We start from the raw sequence: 17,618 nt of genomic DNA on the forward strand, positions 1-17,618 counted from the left end.
AGTTAAGAAAAATAATTATATTTTTTGATGTCATCGAATATACCGTTTTACTTTTTGCGTTTATAGAAATTTGAAAAAACTTGCGGTTTCGGAAATATAAGGCGTCAAAAATTCAAATTTTACAAATTTCAAGAGGGGATAACGTGAGAAGGGGTGGAGATGGAAAAAAATTTTCTTGAAACGAAATTAAGTATTTATTAGTGTCCAAAAGCTGCTGAAATTTCAGTCTCCTACAACCTGGGGTCTAGAAGAAAAACGATAACTGTAAATGTTAACGGCCATTTTTTTTTTCTAAAGTTTAACTATAGTATACCGCGATAGGAGAAGCAAACCACTCGCTTTCTGCGTTTGCACAATTTGAATAGTGCTAATAGTTTCACTGCAATAAATAGTCAAAAAAATTTTTACGGTTTTAAGGGGGTATAACTTCTAGAAGGGGGGAGATAGGTAAAAATTTTGTTCTACGGAAATAAATTTCTAGTAAAGATGCGTAAGCATCGTTATACCCCTTTTGGTAATTTTTCAAAATATCGACCGTTATTAGGTCAAAGCTCGGAGCTTTTTTAGATTTAAGGGTACTGATTTCCTCTATAACAACTCTTTCCTTGAGAATTGGAATAGTCACGCTATCCCCAACAAAAGCATATACCTCATTTGTCATGCGTGCAGAATATATCGGCCAAATGATCCGCAAACGCATTTGCCTTGCGTTTGTCAGTTTTTTCCCACGTTCCATCTTTGTTTTTAATAGCAGCAATATGTTTGACAGGTTGCTTCATTTTCTTTGTTGCCCTCCACAGTGAGTAATTGGTTTTCTCACACGCTGTTAAATTTTGAACATAATTGGTAACCGAATCCTCCTTGTATTTTCTAATGCAAGGTCTTAGTTACTGCGATTCACGATTATATTTAGCTTTATCAGCAGGATCACCCGTTTGCTGCCACCACTTTCTCGCCCACCTGCTTTGCCTTAGTTTTGCTAGTATATGTGGAGGATAGTTTATGCCAACCCTTCTATTAGCATTAATTTTCGATTTCGCATTTTGAATAATTTTAGTAAAATTCCCCATTTCCCCATTTATCTGCTGGGTTGTTCTTATTCTTTTCCTTAGGTTTCGCTCTTTTCGTTACAATATTTTCGTTAAGTTAAGAATAACCACCAAATGATCGGACTTCAGATCACAGTTACCATGTACCATAAAATTTTTCGCAATCGGTTTTGTTATGGAGAAATCTATTAAATCTGGATACTTATTAACATCGGTTGGCCAATAAGTTGACTTCGGAGTAGAGCGAAAAAGGCGCCTCGAGCCGCCAATTGATATCCCCAGTTGTCTTCCTCTAGTTGAACTATACCTTGAACCCCAATCAATGTGCTTGGCGTTAAAGTAACCCCCTAATATAAATCTGTCACCTAGATCGTCCAGAACGTTCTGAAACATTTCTGTCGTTATTTTAAATCTGAAGTGACAACACAATGCAGCCACTCTAAATTATAAACTTAGGTAATATAACTTTAAAGATATGAAATTGGCTCTTAGTCTCCTTGCGATCGGATTTTATTGATTTCAGTTGGTTGAAATTGGAATATATGAGTGATACACAGACAGGTGAACGAAACCTTGCCAAATATAATTAATTACGTTTGTGTGCAGTCGGGTCAGGAAATATTGTATACATCTAGACATAATCGATAGCGTATTTCCTACTCTTTGATCACACATTGATTTGAGTAGAATATTACGAAAATGGTAACCCATCAACTAATTCTTTTCGACATTATTTACCTTTTAGAATAGCTGGTAAAAATATAGAAATAAAGTTTGAAAGACGCTTGATTTGCTATGATTTTAACTCATTCACAATAATAATATGTATTTTAATTCGATCTTAAGTTCCATTCAAAGTATCAAGTTTAATTCTTAATTAATTCGGTATTAATTTATTTCGCTCAAAATTTGGAATTTAATTTAACAGTTGATACAGTATTAATTCAAAATGTATAAGTACGGTAAATTATGACGGCAGCCTAGAAATAATATTTAAAAATTTTTAACGCTTCTAGTAATAAACATAAATGTGTGCATATAGATGAGGTTTGTGATCTAATAGCGGTAATTAAATAATAAATCTAAAAAAATAAATTAGATTATTATCTAATATTAAAAACTTAGACACTCTTATTCGAGTTTTTTGCAGTTCCCATAGATTTACATATTATATTCAACAAAATAACAAATGTTTTTCAGCAATACTTATGTTCTGTTTTGAAAAATACTCTGTGGATATGAAATATATTGTACATATCACACAGGGTGTTTTGCATAAGGCGCCAAATAATTTCAGGCATGATTCTTAGATCAATTTGCGGCAAAAAAAGGAATCCTCTGTAAAATCAACCCCCGATGTTTCCGAAATTATAAGCGTTTATTCAGAAACCATTACTTATATGCGGGAAACGTTTATTTACAGGGTGTTTTGCATAAGGTGCCAAATAATTTCAGGGATGATTCTTAGATCAATTTGCGGTAAAAAAAGGAATCCTCTGAAAATTCAACCCTCGATGGTTCCGAAATTATAAGCGTTTATTCAGAAACCATTACTTATTTGCAGGAAGCGTTTATTTACATGTACCTGACAAATGATACACTGGTTATTGCACTGGTTCCTTAACTGAATGGTCTCGGGTTCAAAGCCCAGTCAGGTAACTATAAAATTTATATTCAATATAATATAGCTTTATAACACATTACATATAAAATTAAAAAAATTAATAGGTATAGGTCTAGGATAAAACTTGAAAAAAACTTTAAAAAGAGAAAGAACGCAAAAAGAAAAAAATAAATCAGACAGAAAACTTGAAAAATGAATCAGACAGAAAACTCAAACATAAACATATATTTTTGCCGAAAATTTTGATTTTAAATTATAAAAGTGTGAAACTTAAAAAAAATCATTTGTGAACCCACTTTGGTTATTTTATTTTTAATTGAAAAAATTTGAATAAAAAGTTAATTTTGATGAAAAATATTTTTTCAAAAATAAAATCTTCTGACGTAACCAAGAAAAACATATGTTTCAACAGCTGTAAGATTTTAAAAGTTTTTAAAACATTAAATTTTACTTTACAAAACTTGAAAAAACTAAACTTTGAGAAAATGAGAATGTCAACATTTTCTCTCATTTTTGTTCAAAAAGTATTATCCCAGACGCTTTGCATGCAAAAACTTTATAAAGTTTTTAAAGCTCTTTAAAAACTTTCTTATACCAGACAGACCTAATATTAACTAATTGCTATATATCAATAATATCCAATATTAAAAAAATACCAGCAAAATAAAACAAGAAATATCAATAACCTTAAATATTTAATATAAAGAAAAAACTACGGTATGCTCGTCACATGCCTAGTAAACTCCATTACGTTAGAAACTGGCTCATGGTTATTAAAGCAAAAAAAATTTATATGCAGGAAAAATCTGGTACCTTTTTTTTGGGCTCGAAAACAAGTATCTTTGCACCCTCCCATATTCATACAATTTTTTGCTGAAAATTGATCAAAGAATCATCCCTAAAATTATTTACCAATTTATGTGAACCACCTTGTATAAATGAAACATACATAATATGTGTGTATATATAAGTTCATAAAATTATGAATATGAAACATATTGTGCACATACCTTGTAGTATATTGTGTGTTGATGTACATATAAAAATGTGTTTATAAATACACTAAGTCCTCGAGATACGACATCTTCTAATGCAACATTTCGAGTTACGAGATGATATAAATTTGGACCATTTTTATTCGGCTTGCGACATTGTTCCTGATACGATATTAAAAGTTTAAAATTTTTTTTTGCCGATTATACTAATTTTTGAATAAAAATCTATATCGAATTTAGTTATAAAACAAGTCTAAAGTACATACTTCAATAATGAACTCTTTCTAGTTAAAAACACTAGTCAGTGTTTAAAAATACGAATTGAAGCGATATACAATTAATCAGATTTTATTTTATTTATTTTTGTAACAAAATTTATTGTTTTTTGGTTTCGTTATTATATTTTGTTTTTTTAAACTTTGTTACCTTTTTTTAAAAAACAGGAGAATTATTATTATAAAATAGTTTGTCTAATTCACTTTTTGTTTCCATACATTTTTCAAATCAAAATCAGCAAATCAAAAACAAAATTCCCAACGTATATGGAGTTTAAATGGAAGGGGTTTGGGAATTTATTTGTGTGAAGGAAATTGATCAATATTTTTGGCTCTATTGATTCTACTTTTATTCAAAATTTCAAATTTCAATTTCAAACTTTAACAACAAACGCTTAAACAAGGATAACATTATTGATGTCACGGAGTCTAGATGACTTTTAATACCAAACTAAATAAAGTGAGAATCATAAATAATACTAAAAAATTTGACACAAAAAAAAATATTTCAATCGACATACATACATACTTCGAAAACGTGAAACATTAAGAATTGTTTTGTAATATTTTTCCGAATTTTGGAAAATAATTTATATTGGTTGGCCTAAAAGATATACATATACATATAGCATTAATAAAGTAACATACTATGATAAATATTTTATTTTTTTATTTCTGAAAAATTTGAAAAAATGGAAAAATTGTGTTTGGAAACTATTAGATTTTTGTATATACATATCTACATATTATAACATTTAAAACTATACACTGTATATCTATGTGTGTACATAACGTCATTTAAACACATTTTACATGAAATCAAAATAATATGTATTAACAAAGTTATTTCTTTACGACAGCTTTCAATTTGCCAGTGAGCTCTAATTTGAAGAATGCAAATAAGTATTCATACTTTGCGTAGAATTTCATACTTTGCGTTAGTATGTATACATGTAGCCACAAAAAAATATTTATTTACCATAATTTTTATATTAACTCAGTTTTATATAAGTATGTATGTATGTACATTCTTATACACATATGTAGATCTAGGAAATAAACATGATTTTAAGAAAACACATGAAATAAAATCGCAATCAACTATATTCAATTCATTTTAATTTTTTTTTATTTTTCCATCATGGCTGTACATACATAAATATAAATATGTTAATACAAAGGAAACAACTTTCCTATCTTTTATGTTATGTTTCCAAATTCTTACTGCATATTAGGGCTGTCGTTTGATTTTTTGGATGAGGAGCAGAAAAATTCAAAAAAGGGAGCCATTTTCAAAAAAGTGAAGCCAATTAACATATTTCATAAAAAAACAATTTATTATAGTACGAATACAAAAAAGAATTAAAAAGACAAAATAAAAACATTGAACAAAAATTATAAGCAAATTAATAAATAAATTCATTCGAATTAAAAAGTATCACAATAAAAACTTAAACTTAAAATAATATTTTTTACATGAAACTTCATATACGTTTATACTTTTTTTAAAGTTTAGGCTGTAGTTATCATGATCAGAAAATACCGTTTAATATTAAAAAAAAAAAAAAATAACTTAAATAATTCTTTTGAATTTAAAATGTTGCTTACCACTTCAACATAAAAAGAGTTTTTCAATTTAGTTTTAATCAAATTAATAGAAGAAAATACCTTTTCAGCTGCCGCACTACAATGCGCTTAACTGAGGTATCAATCGACATCAATTAAAATTTCAAAATTGTAATATTATCGTTGTTTAAAAAGATTCTTATTGATTCTTATTCTGAGATTGGTTATTGGACATCTTAACTGATTAAACTGACTACAAAAATATAGGTAGCGACTTTTAAATTAGAAGAAAAAGGTATACATATGTACGTAATTTCGTTAGTCAAGGTATTATCAACGAATTTTTATATATTACAAAAGTTTTTTTTTCAGAAATTATATTTTTCAATTGAAAAATTCCTTCAAGAATAATTATCAGTATTGTTTTCGGGTCTGACTAAAGAAAAAACAAAATAAAATCGGAGCCAAAATGTAAAAGAAGAAGCCGGGGACACAAATTTTCAAATCGGAGGCAAACGGCAGCCTTGCTGCATATTAATAACTTATCTACACGATTTTACAAAAGTATAAATTTAGTATATTTTAAGAAAAACAAAAATTTTCTTGAAAATTAAAAATCTTTATTATAGATTTCTGCAATGCATGGTTGCCGACTGATTTTTTTGTTGAAAAAGTTCATATTTTGCAAGTATGTGTTTTCAAAATTCATAAAAAAAAACATTTTAAGTAAATATAATTCTCAATATTTTCATATTATTAATATTATGGTTTTTCCAGAGCCGGTATTCTTTTTTAAATTAAGGTATCTAAAACTACAGCTTTCCTAATTTTTGAACCATTTACGTCATATATACGCACTCATGTATATTTATATAACAAATGACTTATAAACGATTAAAAATTATGAACCAGCTTATATTTAATTCGATTCAAATGTTTAATAATTTATTTCAAAATCAATTTGTTTCAAATATTTAAGACTAACATATTTTTTTCATTTCACGCCGAAAATGCATAGTTAACAAAACTCGATTTAAGTACACTAATTATTAATTTTTCAGTTTTGTCCTTTTTCTATAGGTTAAATTTATTTACTCCTATTAAGATTTTAACTATCCCTGAATGTATGAAAATTTTTTCATTGCTTGTTTTTATCAGTTATCTCTTCAAGCCTTTATTTCTACATTTCGTAAAATTTTTTGGTTAGCGTTCTATTATATTGAAAAAGAAATCCTTACTAACTTATCAAGATCCTTATTGACCTAGTTTAAATTTTGTGATTTGATCATTGCGAAAAGTAAAGCCATATGGAAAAATATCATTGTGAAAAACAAAAAGTTTACTGCATTAAATTAATTAAAATAAAATCAACCAAACAAGTATCCATCAAACAGTTTTGTTATTTGAAGATATATTTAGGTAATTATTTAGTCAAATTTACTTTTCTAAATTCATATCACTTGTGAATTTTTAATACCTGGCAATCTTAATTAATACATGTTTTCCATATTATATTATTTTGAAAAGACAAACCTCAGAAAAGTTTTATGAAATTTTAAAAAAAATCTATTTTCAAAAAAATTTTATAGTAAATTATGAAAATTTCCAAAAAGCAATATATACATATAAATATGTATATCAATAAGTGTATACACATATGTATGCATATAGAACTATTTAACATAAAAAATTAAGCAAGAAAGTTTAAACGAATTTAGTTGAGAAGCGATCGCTAAGCTTTAAGTTGATTAGCCTGTTGCTGATAATACGGATTATACCTAAATTTTAAATTTTAATTTTATTGAAAAACTAAATCCGTTCTAAAATGGCTGATGTAAGCTAATTTCTCTAAAATATTATTTATAAAAAATTTTTTGACAAAATAAAATTATTTAATAAAAACTTGTTGCTTATAACGTTTATAATTTAAATCTACATATTATTAAATACACAATGAAAATAACGTCAAAGTGTAATAATATTGAAATAGACTATTATAAAATAATATAATTTATTTTGAATTTTTTAGGAAGATGAACTAACCCCAGAACAAATTGCTGGTAAGTTTTAAACAGAAATTCAACTATGTATTTATTGATATAACTTTTTACATCATATTTTACTTAAATTTCATTTTAATTTTGTTCTTTTTAAATTCAATTACTGTTATACTTCTTAATGCATTTTTTTTTTTTGAAAATGATTAAAAACCTTTTCGCTTGGAAACCTTTTTTTAATGTTAACAAATAGGTTAGAAATATTGGGGTTTTTTAAATAGAAAAAGAACAATTTATTCTTTTTTCTATATTCACTTTTGATAATTTCTTATTTCATACGTAGATACATATATATTTTTCTAAACAAAGTTAAGCATACACATTACTTTACACACATAATAAAAACAACTGCATATTTAGTTGAAAGTAATGCTTAATTAAGAAAACTATAATTCATGTAATTGATGTAATTTGCGAAAAGTTCTAGTTTAGATATTATGTAAAAGTCTTATTCAACATTTAATTTCATTTTTTTCCATCCTAACGCTACCGTGATCCACAATTACTGTATTTTTCGTGAAAACTCAATTTCGTAAACAATAAGGAAAAATCGTCATATACGTAAGTATGTATGTATGTACATATCTCAAGCAAACATCTTTTACTGATATACGTAAACTATAGTTATCGGAAAAAGTTTCACAATCGGAACCTACATGTTTGCAAAATATTTTCAAACAACAATAATTCGAGTCTTTATATTAATTTATTGATATACAAAAATATTTAAGAGATCAACCGTTCCGTAATACATTTTCTATAAAATTTTGTGTTGTTTCAAGGGGAAAAATTTATTTTAAAATTATCCATTTATCTAAACCTATAATGAATGTTTAGATTATATAAAGTTCTAAAATGCACATATTATACCATAATAGAAAGGGATTAGGATTTAAGGAGAAAATATGTCCTCTTCTCCACCAACTTAATTGTGTATCTCGCTTTTTCGTTTCGCTTTTTATTTGCCGTCAAATAAGAATTCTTTTTTTCTAATTGAATACGTCGTTTTTCCTTTTTTACATCCTGCATTTCGTGAAGGGTATAATCACTTTGGTATGGAATTTGTAACCACTTAAAGGAGTCGTTTCCGTTATGGACATGTATATATATATTTTTGCTCAGCGTAAAATTCTGCGTTGATTAAGACATGTCCGTCCGATCGCATATAACTCCAAAACGAATAATGCAATCGACACCAAACTTTCACATGTTTTTTACTTTGTGCCAACGACAACTGCTATTTTAATTGGACCAATTTGGACAAAGGGTTCAGGTAGCTGCCATACAACTCCGAAAGCTAATTTTGAATATTTGGAAAAATAATAAAGGTAGATTCATGAAACTCGGCAAACGTGTGTCCAATTTCAGTTCAGATATATTTCCGAAGCTTTAATGTAATGACTTGATAGGCTCAAATTGCTGCCATACAACTCCAAAAGAAAATTTTAAATATTTGAAAAATGTTAAGGCTAGATTCATGAAACTCGACAGTCGTGTGACCGCTTATACATCTGATATAAAATCCGTGAAGTTTTTATTGAGTGTTTCAACCGGTTCAAGTGATTGCCATTTAGCCATCAAAATTAACTCTAAATAATTCAAAAACAAATTTTTAAACTCGGATTGTTAAAGTGCAGGGCACTATTCAGTCGGTTTATACCGAAAAAAAAATTTTCTCATTTGAAATAATTTTAAAAAAACTAACATTTTAATTGAAGTTTTTTCTATATTTCAGTTCTCCAAAAAGCTTTCAACAGCTTTGACAGCCAGAAATGCGGCAGTATTTCAACAGAAACTGTAGCTGATATTCTAAGATTGATGGGTCAACCCTTCGATAAGAAAATTTTAGAAGAGCTGATCGATGAAGTTGATGAAGACAGTAAGTTATTAAATTGATATAAAACTTATTTTATGTATCAAAATTTTATAACATTTTTTTATAACAGAATCTGGACGCTTAGAATTCGGAGAATTTTTGCAATTGGCTACTAAATTCATCATTGAAGAGGATGCTGAATCTATGCAAAAAGAATTACGTGAAGCTTTTCGTTTATATGATAAGCAGGGTAACGGTTTTATTCCAACATCATGCTTAAGGGAAATATTAAAGGAATTGGATGATGCTCTAACTAACGAAGAATTAGATTCCATGATTGAAGAAATTGATTCAGATGGGTCTGGTACCGTCGATTTTGACGGTAAAAATTTAAAATTCGTACTATAAATTCCGTAATGTTCGCTAATAATATTTTATTTTTGTTTTACAGAATTCATGGAAATGATGACTGGTGAATAATTTTCCGTATGTCATGCAGATATTTTAAAGACCGCTATTAGATTCTAATGGTGTTGTACCAAACGGTTACAACCTAAAATCAAGTATTGTAATCAATTCTGCATAATTTTAAAAATTCACTTAATATAAATAGTCGTCTTTATTTAACGGGCAGAGACAAAAGTTTCATATAAAATTCTCAACTCAATCATAATTCTAAAGTTCTTAAAAACATTTTTTCATCAACCTGCTCTTGCCGATACAACACATAGTAAATATTATCTACGAGTATAAGAACTCCAATAATTTGAGAGTTGCAAAAACTTTACTTCAATACCAAAGAATTGTTAATCTTCAAAAATAAAATGCTACGGATATTTTTAAAATAAATCTTCATTATTATCTAAAATATCTTTAGTAAATTTTGTATCTTTAAGTTTTGTAAGCTAATTTTTTTTCTGTATAGTTTATAATTAAAAAAGGAAATATTTTCATTGTTTTGTATGGTATCATTCAGAGTAATGCATTTTATTTATTATTTTGTATAAAAAACACGTAAATGTAAAGAAAAAAAAACATCATTGTAATATATTTAAAAACACATACACAAAGAAATATATATAGCTAAATCACAAGTACAAATTTATTTTAATTTTGCATCTCAAGTAAGTGGTTCACAATTCAAAGGTTTAACAAAATTTATAGCTTAAATCTATTATCATATTTCACAAACTGGTAAGAGCGCACAGTACATACCTTTATTTGTAATTCATTGCAAACCAGAAAATTTTTCAAACGCAACAGGATTCTTTAGGGTCACCAAAGTCATCATATTGAACTAATTAAGAAATGTTAAGAAGGAATTTTCAGTTAAACTTTCAATGTTTTAATCAAATTTCAACTCAAAAGTCTATTGAAAACCAAAATTTTTTGCCATTAGAATGTTAAACTAACGTTACCCTTAACCATTTTTTCAGTTAAAACCTGTCACTTTTTCAGCACTTAACCTCTGACGTGTGCACTGAGCATCTAATGCTCGGTTTATTAAGAGCTCTTATGAACTTTTCCTAAATGCCTTTTATACGTAGTGAATACGGGAAATAAAAGTAAATCGGGTATCGAAAAATTCGAGCTAGAAAAGTTTGCTTTTATTTGGGAGCCTTTTATTTGGGAACAACGATTGCTTTCCGGATCCTGATAATATCCCCGAAATTGAAGCAATGTTCTTCTGTTCTATCAAAACCAATTTCAATCTTATTTACTTTTCCTAGTTGTTGGAAAACCTCTTTTATACGACCCGTACACAAAAAGGGAGAAAAAAGAACATCGAAAATTACCGTCCGGTAGCAAAGCTCTCTAGCATCCCAAAAGTATTTGAATTAATGGTCTATGATGTAATTTACAATTAGTGTTCAAAGTTGGTGGTGACAAATCAGCATGGGTTTCTAAAAATAAAATCAACCGTCACCAATCTAGTCGAATGTAGCTCTAAATTTTTAAATACAATGGAATCCGGTTCCCTGACGAATGTTGTACACAATCGTATGAGTAAACCTTTTGATTTACTACCACATAACGTAATTCTTTTTAAGGTAATAAAGTATGGTTTTTGGTCTTGTTTATATTAAATGGATTCGTTCGTATTGGTGCGGCTTTAACAATCTTTTCCTTGTCTTGAAATGCTCCGTCGTTACTTACACTCGTCGATCCTTAAGTATTATTTTTGACTATTACTTAAATAAAGATAAACTTAACCGAGTTAGTTCCATTAAAGACCAACGAGTTTATGAATTAGCTTTATTATTAATGGCGTTATAATGTTGACTTTCAGACAGTTCTCACAGTCTCACAGTGTTAGACGTTTTCGGAATAATAAAATTTTCCATCTGCCTTGTAATCGTACTAAATTCTTATAATTAATATCGTACTAAATTCTTATAATTAATATATATAAGTAATCGTACTCATTCTTATGACAAGAATGAACCTATTTCTAGAATGTTAGGTGTTGTAAACGAATACATTTCGCGTGAAGAGTTAACGTTAACGAAAGTCCAACTTAAGAACACCCTTTTCATAAATTTACATTAGCTGTACAGTCTGTAAGCTCATTAGCTTTTAATATAATATTTATTATGGGTGTAAATATCATAAATAATATTTTATATATTTGAAAAATTTTCTGACCTACATTAATAATTTACTGACTTTGCAATGTTTTTTTTTTATTTTAAGAATTTTTGAGTTAAACTTTTTGCCCACTAAGCATCTTTTTATTTGATTATTTTTAAGTAAATATAAAAAAATAAATACAAAATGTATCCTATTTCATCTAATTTCTAAATTAAATTAAATAATTGAAGGTACATAAGTATATAAGTTAAGTAATTGTAAATGTTTGAACTAAGCATGATAATAAAATAAAAATAAAAGCGTGCTCGATTTTTTCGATAATCTAATACATGTCATATAAATGTTACCAAAAATAACAAATTAAATAAATAAGCATATATTTTCTGCAATAAAGTGCTAATTATTAAGTTTTTTTCCTAAACTGCAACATAAAAAAAGCTAGGGTTTTAATGATGCGGTAACGTTTGTTAAAAATTAATATTTGTACTGATCTTAAAATTTAAATTTTCAAACAAACGTCAAAGTATGTATTAATATTGTAAAAATTGTATTCCAAAATGTGTCAAAAACTTCAGCAGTTTTTTTACAATGTAAAGGTATTGAAAGCACTGAGACGGTAGTATAATTGTACTAATAACGTACTTAAACTTTTTATAAAGCATTAATGAAGTCACGGCTAATATCTTTATATCTAGCAAGACCCAATACTCATTTTTTTTACGAAGTATTACGATTTGTAGCCCTCGTTCCTATTTTTTGTTTAAATTCCATTGATCATGTTTCTTATTATTTTTTTCTTCTTGTTTCTTAAAAGAGAGTCGAATATTTCAAAAAATCTCAGCATATAACACACATTTTTTAAAAAGCTTCCCATTTAAATTCTATTGAACGAAAAAGAAAGAAAGGTGGGAAGAAAGAAAAAATTGAAAATTTTTTCAAATTCATATTTCAGTATTGTTTTAAATGTTAAACTGTTGTTTCAAACATTTGCATGGCATACAATTATACGATGACAACAAATCTTGCATATCGAGTTTTCGGTGGCAGCGCAGTTCTCCATAGTAGGGAAGCATTAATAGTTTATTTTTAGAGAGGTCTTGGTCTTTCGGTTTGTTTTTCTGTGTGTGCACGCGTGTATCTCAAGTTCGGCTGAACCGAGCTATGTGATACACGCGTGCACACACCTCACTTTAGTATTTGAGGTTTTTTGGCTATGTCACGGATTGATCAACGGATATATCACGCCTTAGGAATTGGACTTTTTTTGCGGACAAATTTTACATTTTTGCGTATATAAAGACAAATAATCAACCAATTTCCTAAAATTGAATATTTGAATTTGGAATATTAAAAAAATTAACATACAAATTTTTTGGGACGATCGGGGATTGGAAACCAAACTGGGGACCGATTTTACATTTTTTACCATATCTACGAAACGGATTGGTGGAATTTCCTGAAATTTGATATTTGAGGTTTGGTTGTTATCAAAACTAATTGACGAGGTTTTTAGGGAATTCAGATAGCACAAAGCGAATCCCATAAATGCCAAATTTACATTTTTGTAAGGAAGAAGTGTTTAAAAGGCATTTTTATAATCTTTTGTAATGCTTTCACTTAACTAAACAATAAACATTGCAGTCGGTTATTTGCTGACTACATCAGATTTTTTTTAGCCCAAAATACACTACATAAAATAAAGTAAGTTTAAATTTTAAGTTAGAATTTAAATTAGTAATTAGTAGATTTTACGTTTTAATTATTATTATAGAGTTTTTTTATAATTTTATAATCATTATAAAAAATAGTTGTGCCTCATATAAAAATGAACGTAATATAAATATTATAAAGAAACTTGTACCAGCTTATAAACTTGTATCTAGCTTAACCTATCCTGTATAAGCTTTTAAAGCTCCTGATACGATATTTTAGTTAAATCTGTGAATTTGACTTACTAATAATGTGAATATATTTTCTAATATAACTAAATATAATTTTTAATATAAAACAAGTCAAAAAATTTCGGTCATTAAAAACCGACTGAATACTTTGAAAATCTGAAGACTTGCTTTTGAAATATTTAGAATTAGCTTTTACGGTTGTATGCAAGTTACTTGAACCTGCCTGAGCTATAATTGAATTCATGACTACCAAGCCTGATGAATCTAACCTTATTTTTTTCCGAATATTTAAAATTAGTTTTTGCAGTTAAATCGCAATTACTCGAACCTGTCAAGCCATTCCAAAAAAACTTCAAGGATATGTGTGACCTATAATTAGACACACAACTGGTAAATCACATGAACCTAACTTTACTATTTTTCCCAATATTTATAATTAGCTTTTGGAGTTACATGGCAGTTACCCAAACCAGAGCAGCCATTCCATTGAAATCTTTAGAGCATATGTAAAATGTAATTGTACACTCGTGTACAAAATTTCATATTTATATCTTTGTTAGTTCTTGAAAAATTTAAAATAATCTTTAAGTTGTATGGCATCTACCTGAACCCGTTTACCGAATGGGTACAATAACAATAGGGTCTGTCCTTGGCACAAAAGAAGCAACTTATGAAAATTTGGTCTTATTTGTTCGTTTATTTGTTCATTGAACAATAATATACTTACATGTCCATACTGGAGACGACCCTTCAAGTGGTTACAAACTCGAAACCAAAGTTATATTCAGTACAGAGTATAAAAAACAGCCATATGCAATAATTTTTATTAATTATGATGTATACTATTTAATTCTGACATGAAAATCTATCTATATTATTTAATCACATGAAAAATCTATAGATATATGTGTGATTATATAAGAAGTATGCATTGTGGGAGACATAATTAGCAACTTATTAATATCAAATGTACATTTTTTAAAATTTGAAAAAATACACAAAATTCAACCTAATACTTCAAAAAGCAAAAAAAAATTGCACAATTTTATTTTCTTGTACCACGGAGTTAAAATTCAATCTCTTTCTAATTTAAGTTTCATTTGGAAAAGGTTGATCTTGTGAGAGATTTGTGATGTTTCCTCTATAGATCCTATAAGAATACGTGTAAGGTCGTCGGCAGTAATCTGTCATTCCTCCTATGGTTCAGGCCTGTATTTCAGTCAGTCATTGTAAAACATGTACCACATATGCAAGGTGCTATATGAAATACACATGCACATACATAGATTCACTATTAATAAATAGATTATTAAATAAATTGACCGACGAATAAGGATAAATAAAAAGAGGGAGCATCTTAAAAAAATAGCGAAACTAAATTCTTTCTAGTTTCACTTTTCTTTGTTCCAAACATGGTCAAAATCTTAAATCGTATTTATTTTGTTTTTTTATCTAGCCTCGAATATAAAATATATAAAAAGGCTAACGTGGCTACCGCTAGGTAAACATAGGTCAGTATGATACCGCCGTATCCACAAAACCCCGCAGCAGGAGAACCACTTCGAGCTTTTCAGGAATTGGCTAAGGCACATAGCATTTACATTTGCCAGATCCGTAATCCGTAAAAAGAAAAAAAGACCCAAGGAATCTGCGTGTACTTCCAAGCAAATCCGGACATCTCTTCCTCCTCCTTATTGTCACAGTAGTTCCTGCAAAGATCATCCTTCCGGTGTGTTCGCAAATAAGTCAATGATCGTTATGACCCCTATTACAGCTCCAGTGTCTCTCCAATGGAGAATAAAAATTTAATTGCACGTACATTATACAATGTGTGCATTAGAATTTTGTACAAAACTATAGATGATTAACAATAAAAAATTTAATAGAAAAAATATAAATGCAAATTAAATCAGAATAAACAATCGTTTTAAAATTTTGTTGGAAATGTGTGCTAACTTTTTTATTTACATAATAATTGTGATTAATTTTGTTAGTAGCTATATAATAAAACAAAATAAATAAATAAAGCTTTAATTATAATAGGAAATATAAATATATGAATATTATAACATGCACAAAGAAAGAAGTTTTGGATAAAACAAATATGATAGTCGAGAAAACTAACTGTTGTAGATACAAACCTTCTATTTTTTGAATGAAGAATTGGGAATTTAATGAAACAATCAGTACTTCCTTCCTTAATCTTCGTCATTAAAAGTTTTTTATGTATCATTTTTACTGGATAAACAAGAGATCGTTCATCAAGTAAATAAAATTTAAATCAAAGTAAATAAAATTTTATAAACTAATCTGTATATCGTAAAAGCTGATTCCGTTCAACATTTTCTTTCCTCTCACAAAATAATTCCCACTGATAATTTCTACGAGGATCTTGTTCATTGCTTGTAAAGGTCCTCAAAATTACTTGCCCATATAAAGTTTTCTTTTTCACTCTCTTTTCTTTCTTAATATTTTGTAATCCAAAAATTTCAAATGGAAATGCGTAAAAGTCATCTAAACCTCCAAACTTTTTTATGTCATCCACCAAATATGTTGAGCAATGCATGTTATATGTAATGTAATGTCGTCCAGAAATTTGAGCAAACCCAGACCTAAATTCTTTTAATAATCTTTCTGCAAAATTAACTTTGCTTTCAAAAAGCGATTCGGTACATAAAATTGGTATAGCAGTGTGTAACAGAAGAAAGTGGTTGTAACATTTAAGTGAGTAAAACATGAAAGTGGGTAAAACATTTTTTAAAACTACTGGTCCACTGTAAAGCAAGAATGCTCTAAATTCTGTACTGTTAAAATATGAAAGTTCTATTAGAATTCGTACTTTGCGCTGAAAATCAGAGGGCTGCGTAGTGCTTAATTCTAATAAATTGGAAATATTTTGAACATCTCCAAGTGATAAAAGTGATGATGAGTCACCGTTAACCCATATTTTTTAAAATTTTCCTACTGACTCTAAACATATCGAATGTGGAAATCTTTAAGATAATCATGTGGAAACTGTCTAATCATGTCAATATCCAGTTGTTCTAACTATAAAATGTAATTATGATGGTTTTCATCTTCTTTTCTTCGAAACAATTCATTAATACGAGGTTTTGACAAATAGATCGGATGCGAATGTCACAAATAAAGACTCGAATATTAATATTAATTTTATTTAGTTATATCTTGCAGATCAATGCTGTAAAAAATGATGTATGTGTATCTGATTTGAGAGCTCTACATTTTCGCTAATTAATTCAACTCTATCATCATCAAAATTTTTAGTTTCCGAAAATTCCCCATGAATCACTGATAGTTCTTTATTTAAACGTTGTTTTATTGACTGTTTAGACAAGTCAATGATTCGTTTACGTTTAGACATTAGGTTTTGGTCAGTAGATCTAAAAAGTATGGAACTTTTATTTACATTTCGTTTACTGTGACCACTTTGTTATCATATGTAGTTTTATAGAAAAATGCTGATTTTATATACTTAAAATTAATCTAAAATTTTTAGTTTTAAATTTTCTAAATCACAATTTTCAAAAAAATTAAAAAAAAATTTCAACCTACATTTGTTTTTTTCCAGTAAATTGTATATGTACGTATGTCTGTAAAAGATAACTTTTTATAAAACTAATTTTTATTTTTTTCAAAACAAGGACTTTGAATGAGCATTCACTTGATACTAAAACGGATAAACCAGGGATGGCAAATAGGGTTTGCTAGTTTAACTTCAAACC

General features: G+C 28.0%; 1 protein-coding gene across 1 annotated transcript; it reads left to right on the forward strand.

Annotated features, from left to right (window-relative positions):
• The first annotated feature begins 7,196 nt into the window (after positions 1 to 7,196).
• Positions 7,197 to 10,483, forward strand: LOC129613894 (troponin C). The gene is made up of 5 exons (XM_055528214.1): positions 7,197 to 7,343; positions 7,539 to 7,569; positions 9,302 to 9,445; positions 9,513 to 9,764; positions 9,834 to 10,483. Exons 1-5 carry the CDS (start codon positions 7,335 to 7,337, stop codon positions 9,860 to 9,862), a joined length of 465 nt encoding a protein of 154 aa, XP_055384189.1. The 5' UTR covers positions 7,197 to 7,334; the 3' UTR covers positions 9,863 to 10,483.
• The last annotated feature ends 7,135 nt before the right edge of the window (positions 10,484 to 17,618 follow it).

The sequence above is a fragment of the Condylostylus longicornis genome, unplaced genomic scaffold (assembly GCF_029603195.1).
Source record: "Condylostylus longicornis isolate FDR11 unplaced genomic scaffold, ASM2960319v2 ptg000094l, whole genome shotgun sequence".
Classification (NCBI taxonomy): Eukaryota; Metazoa; Arthropoda; class Insecta; order Diptera; family Dolichopodidae; genus Condylostylus; species Condylostylus longicornis.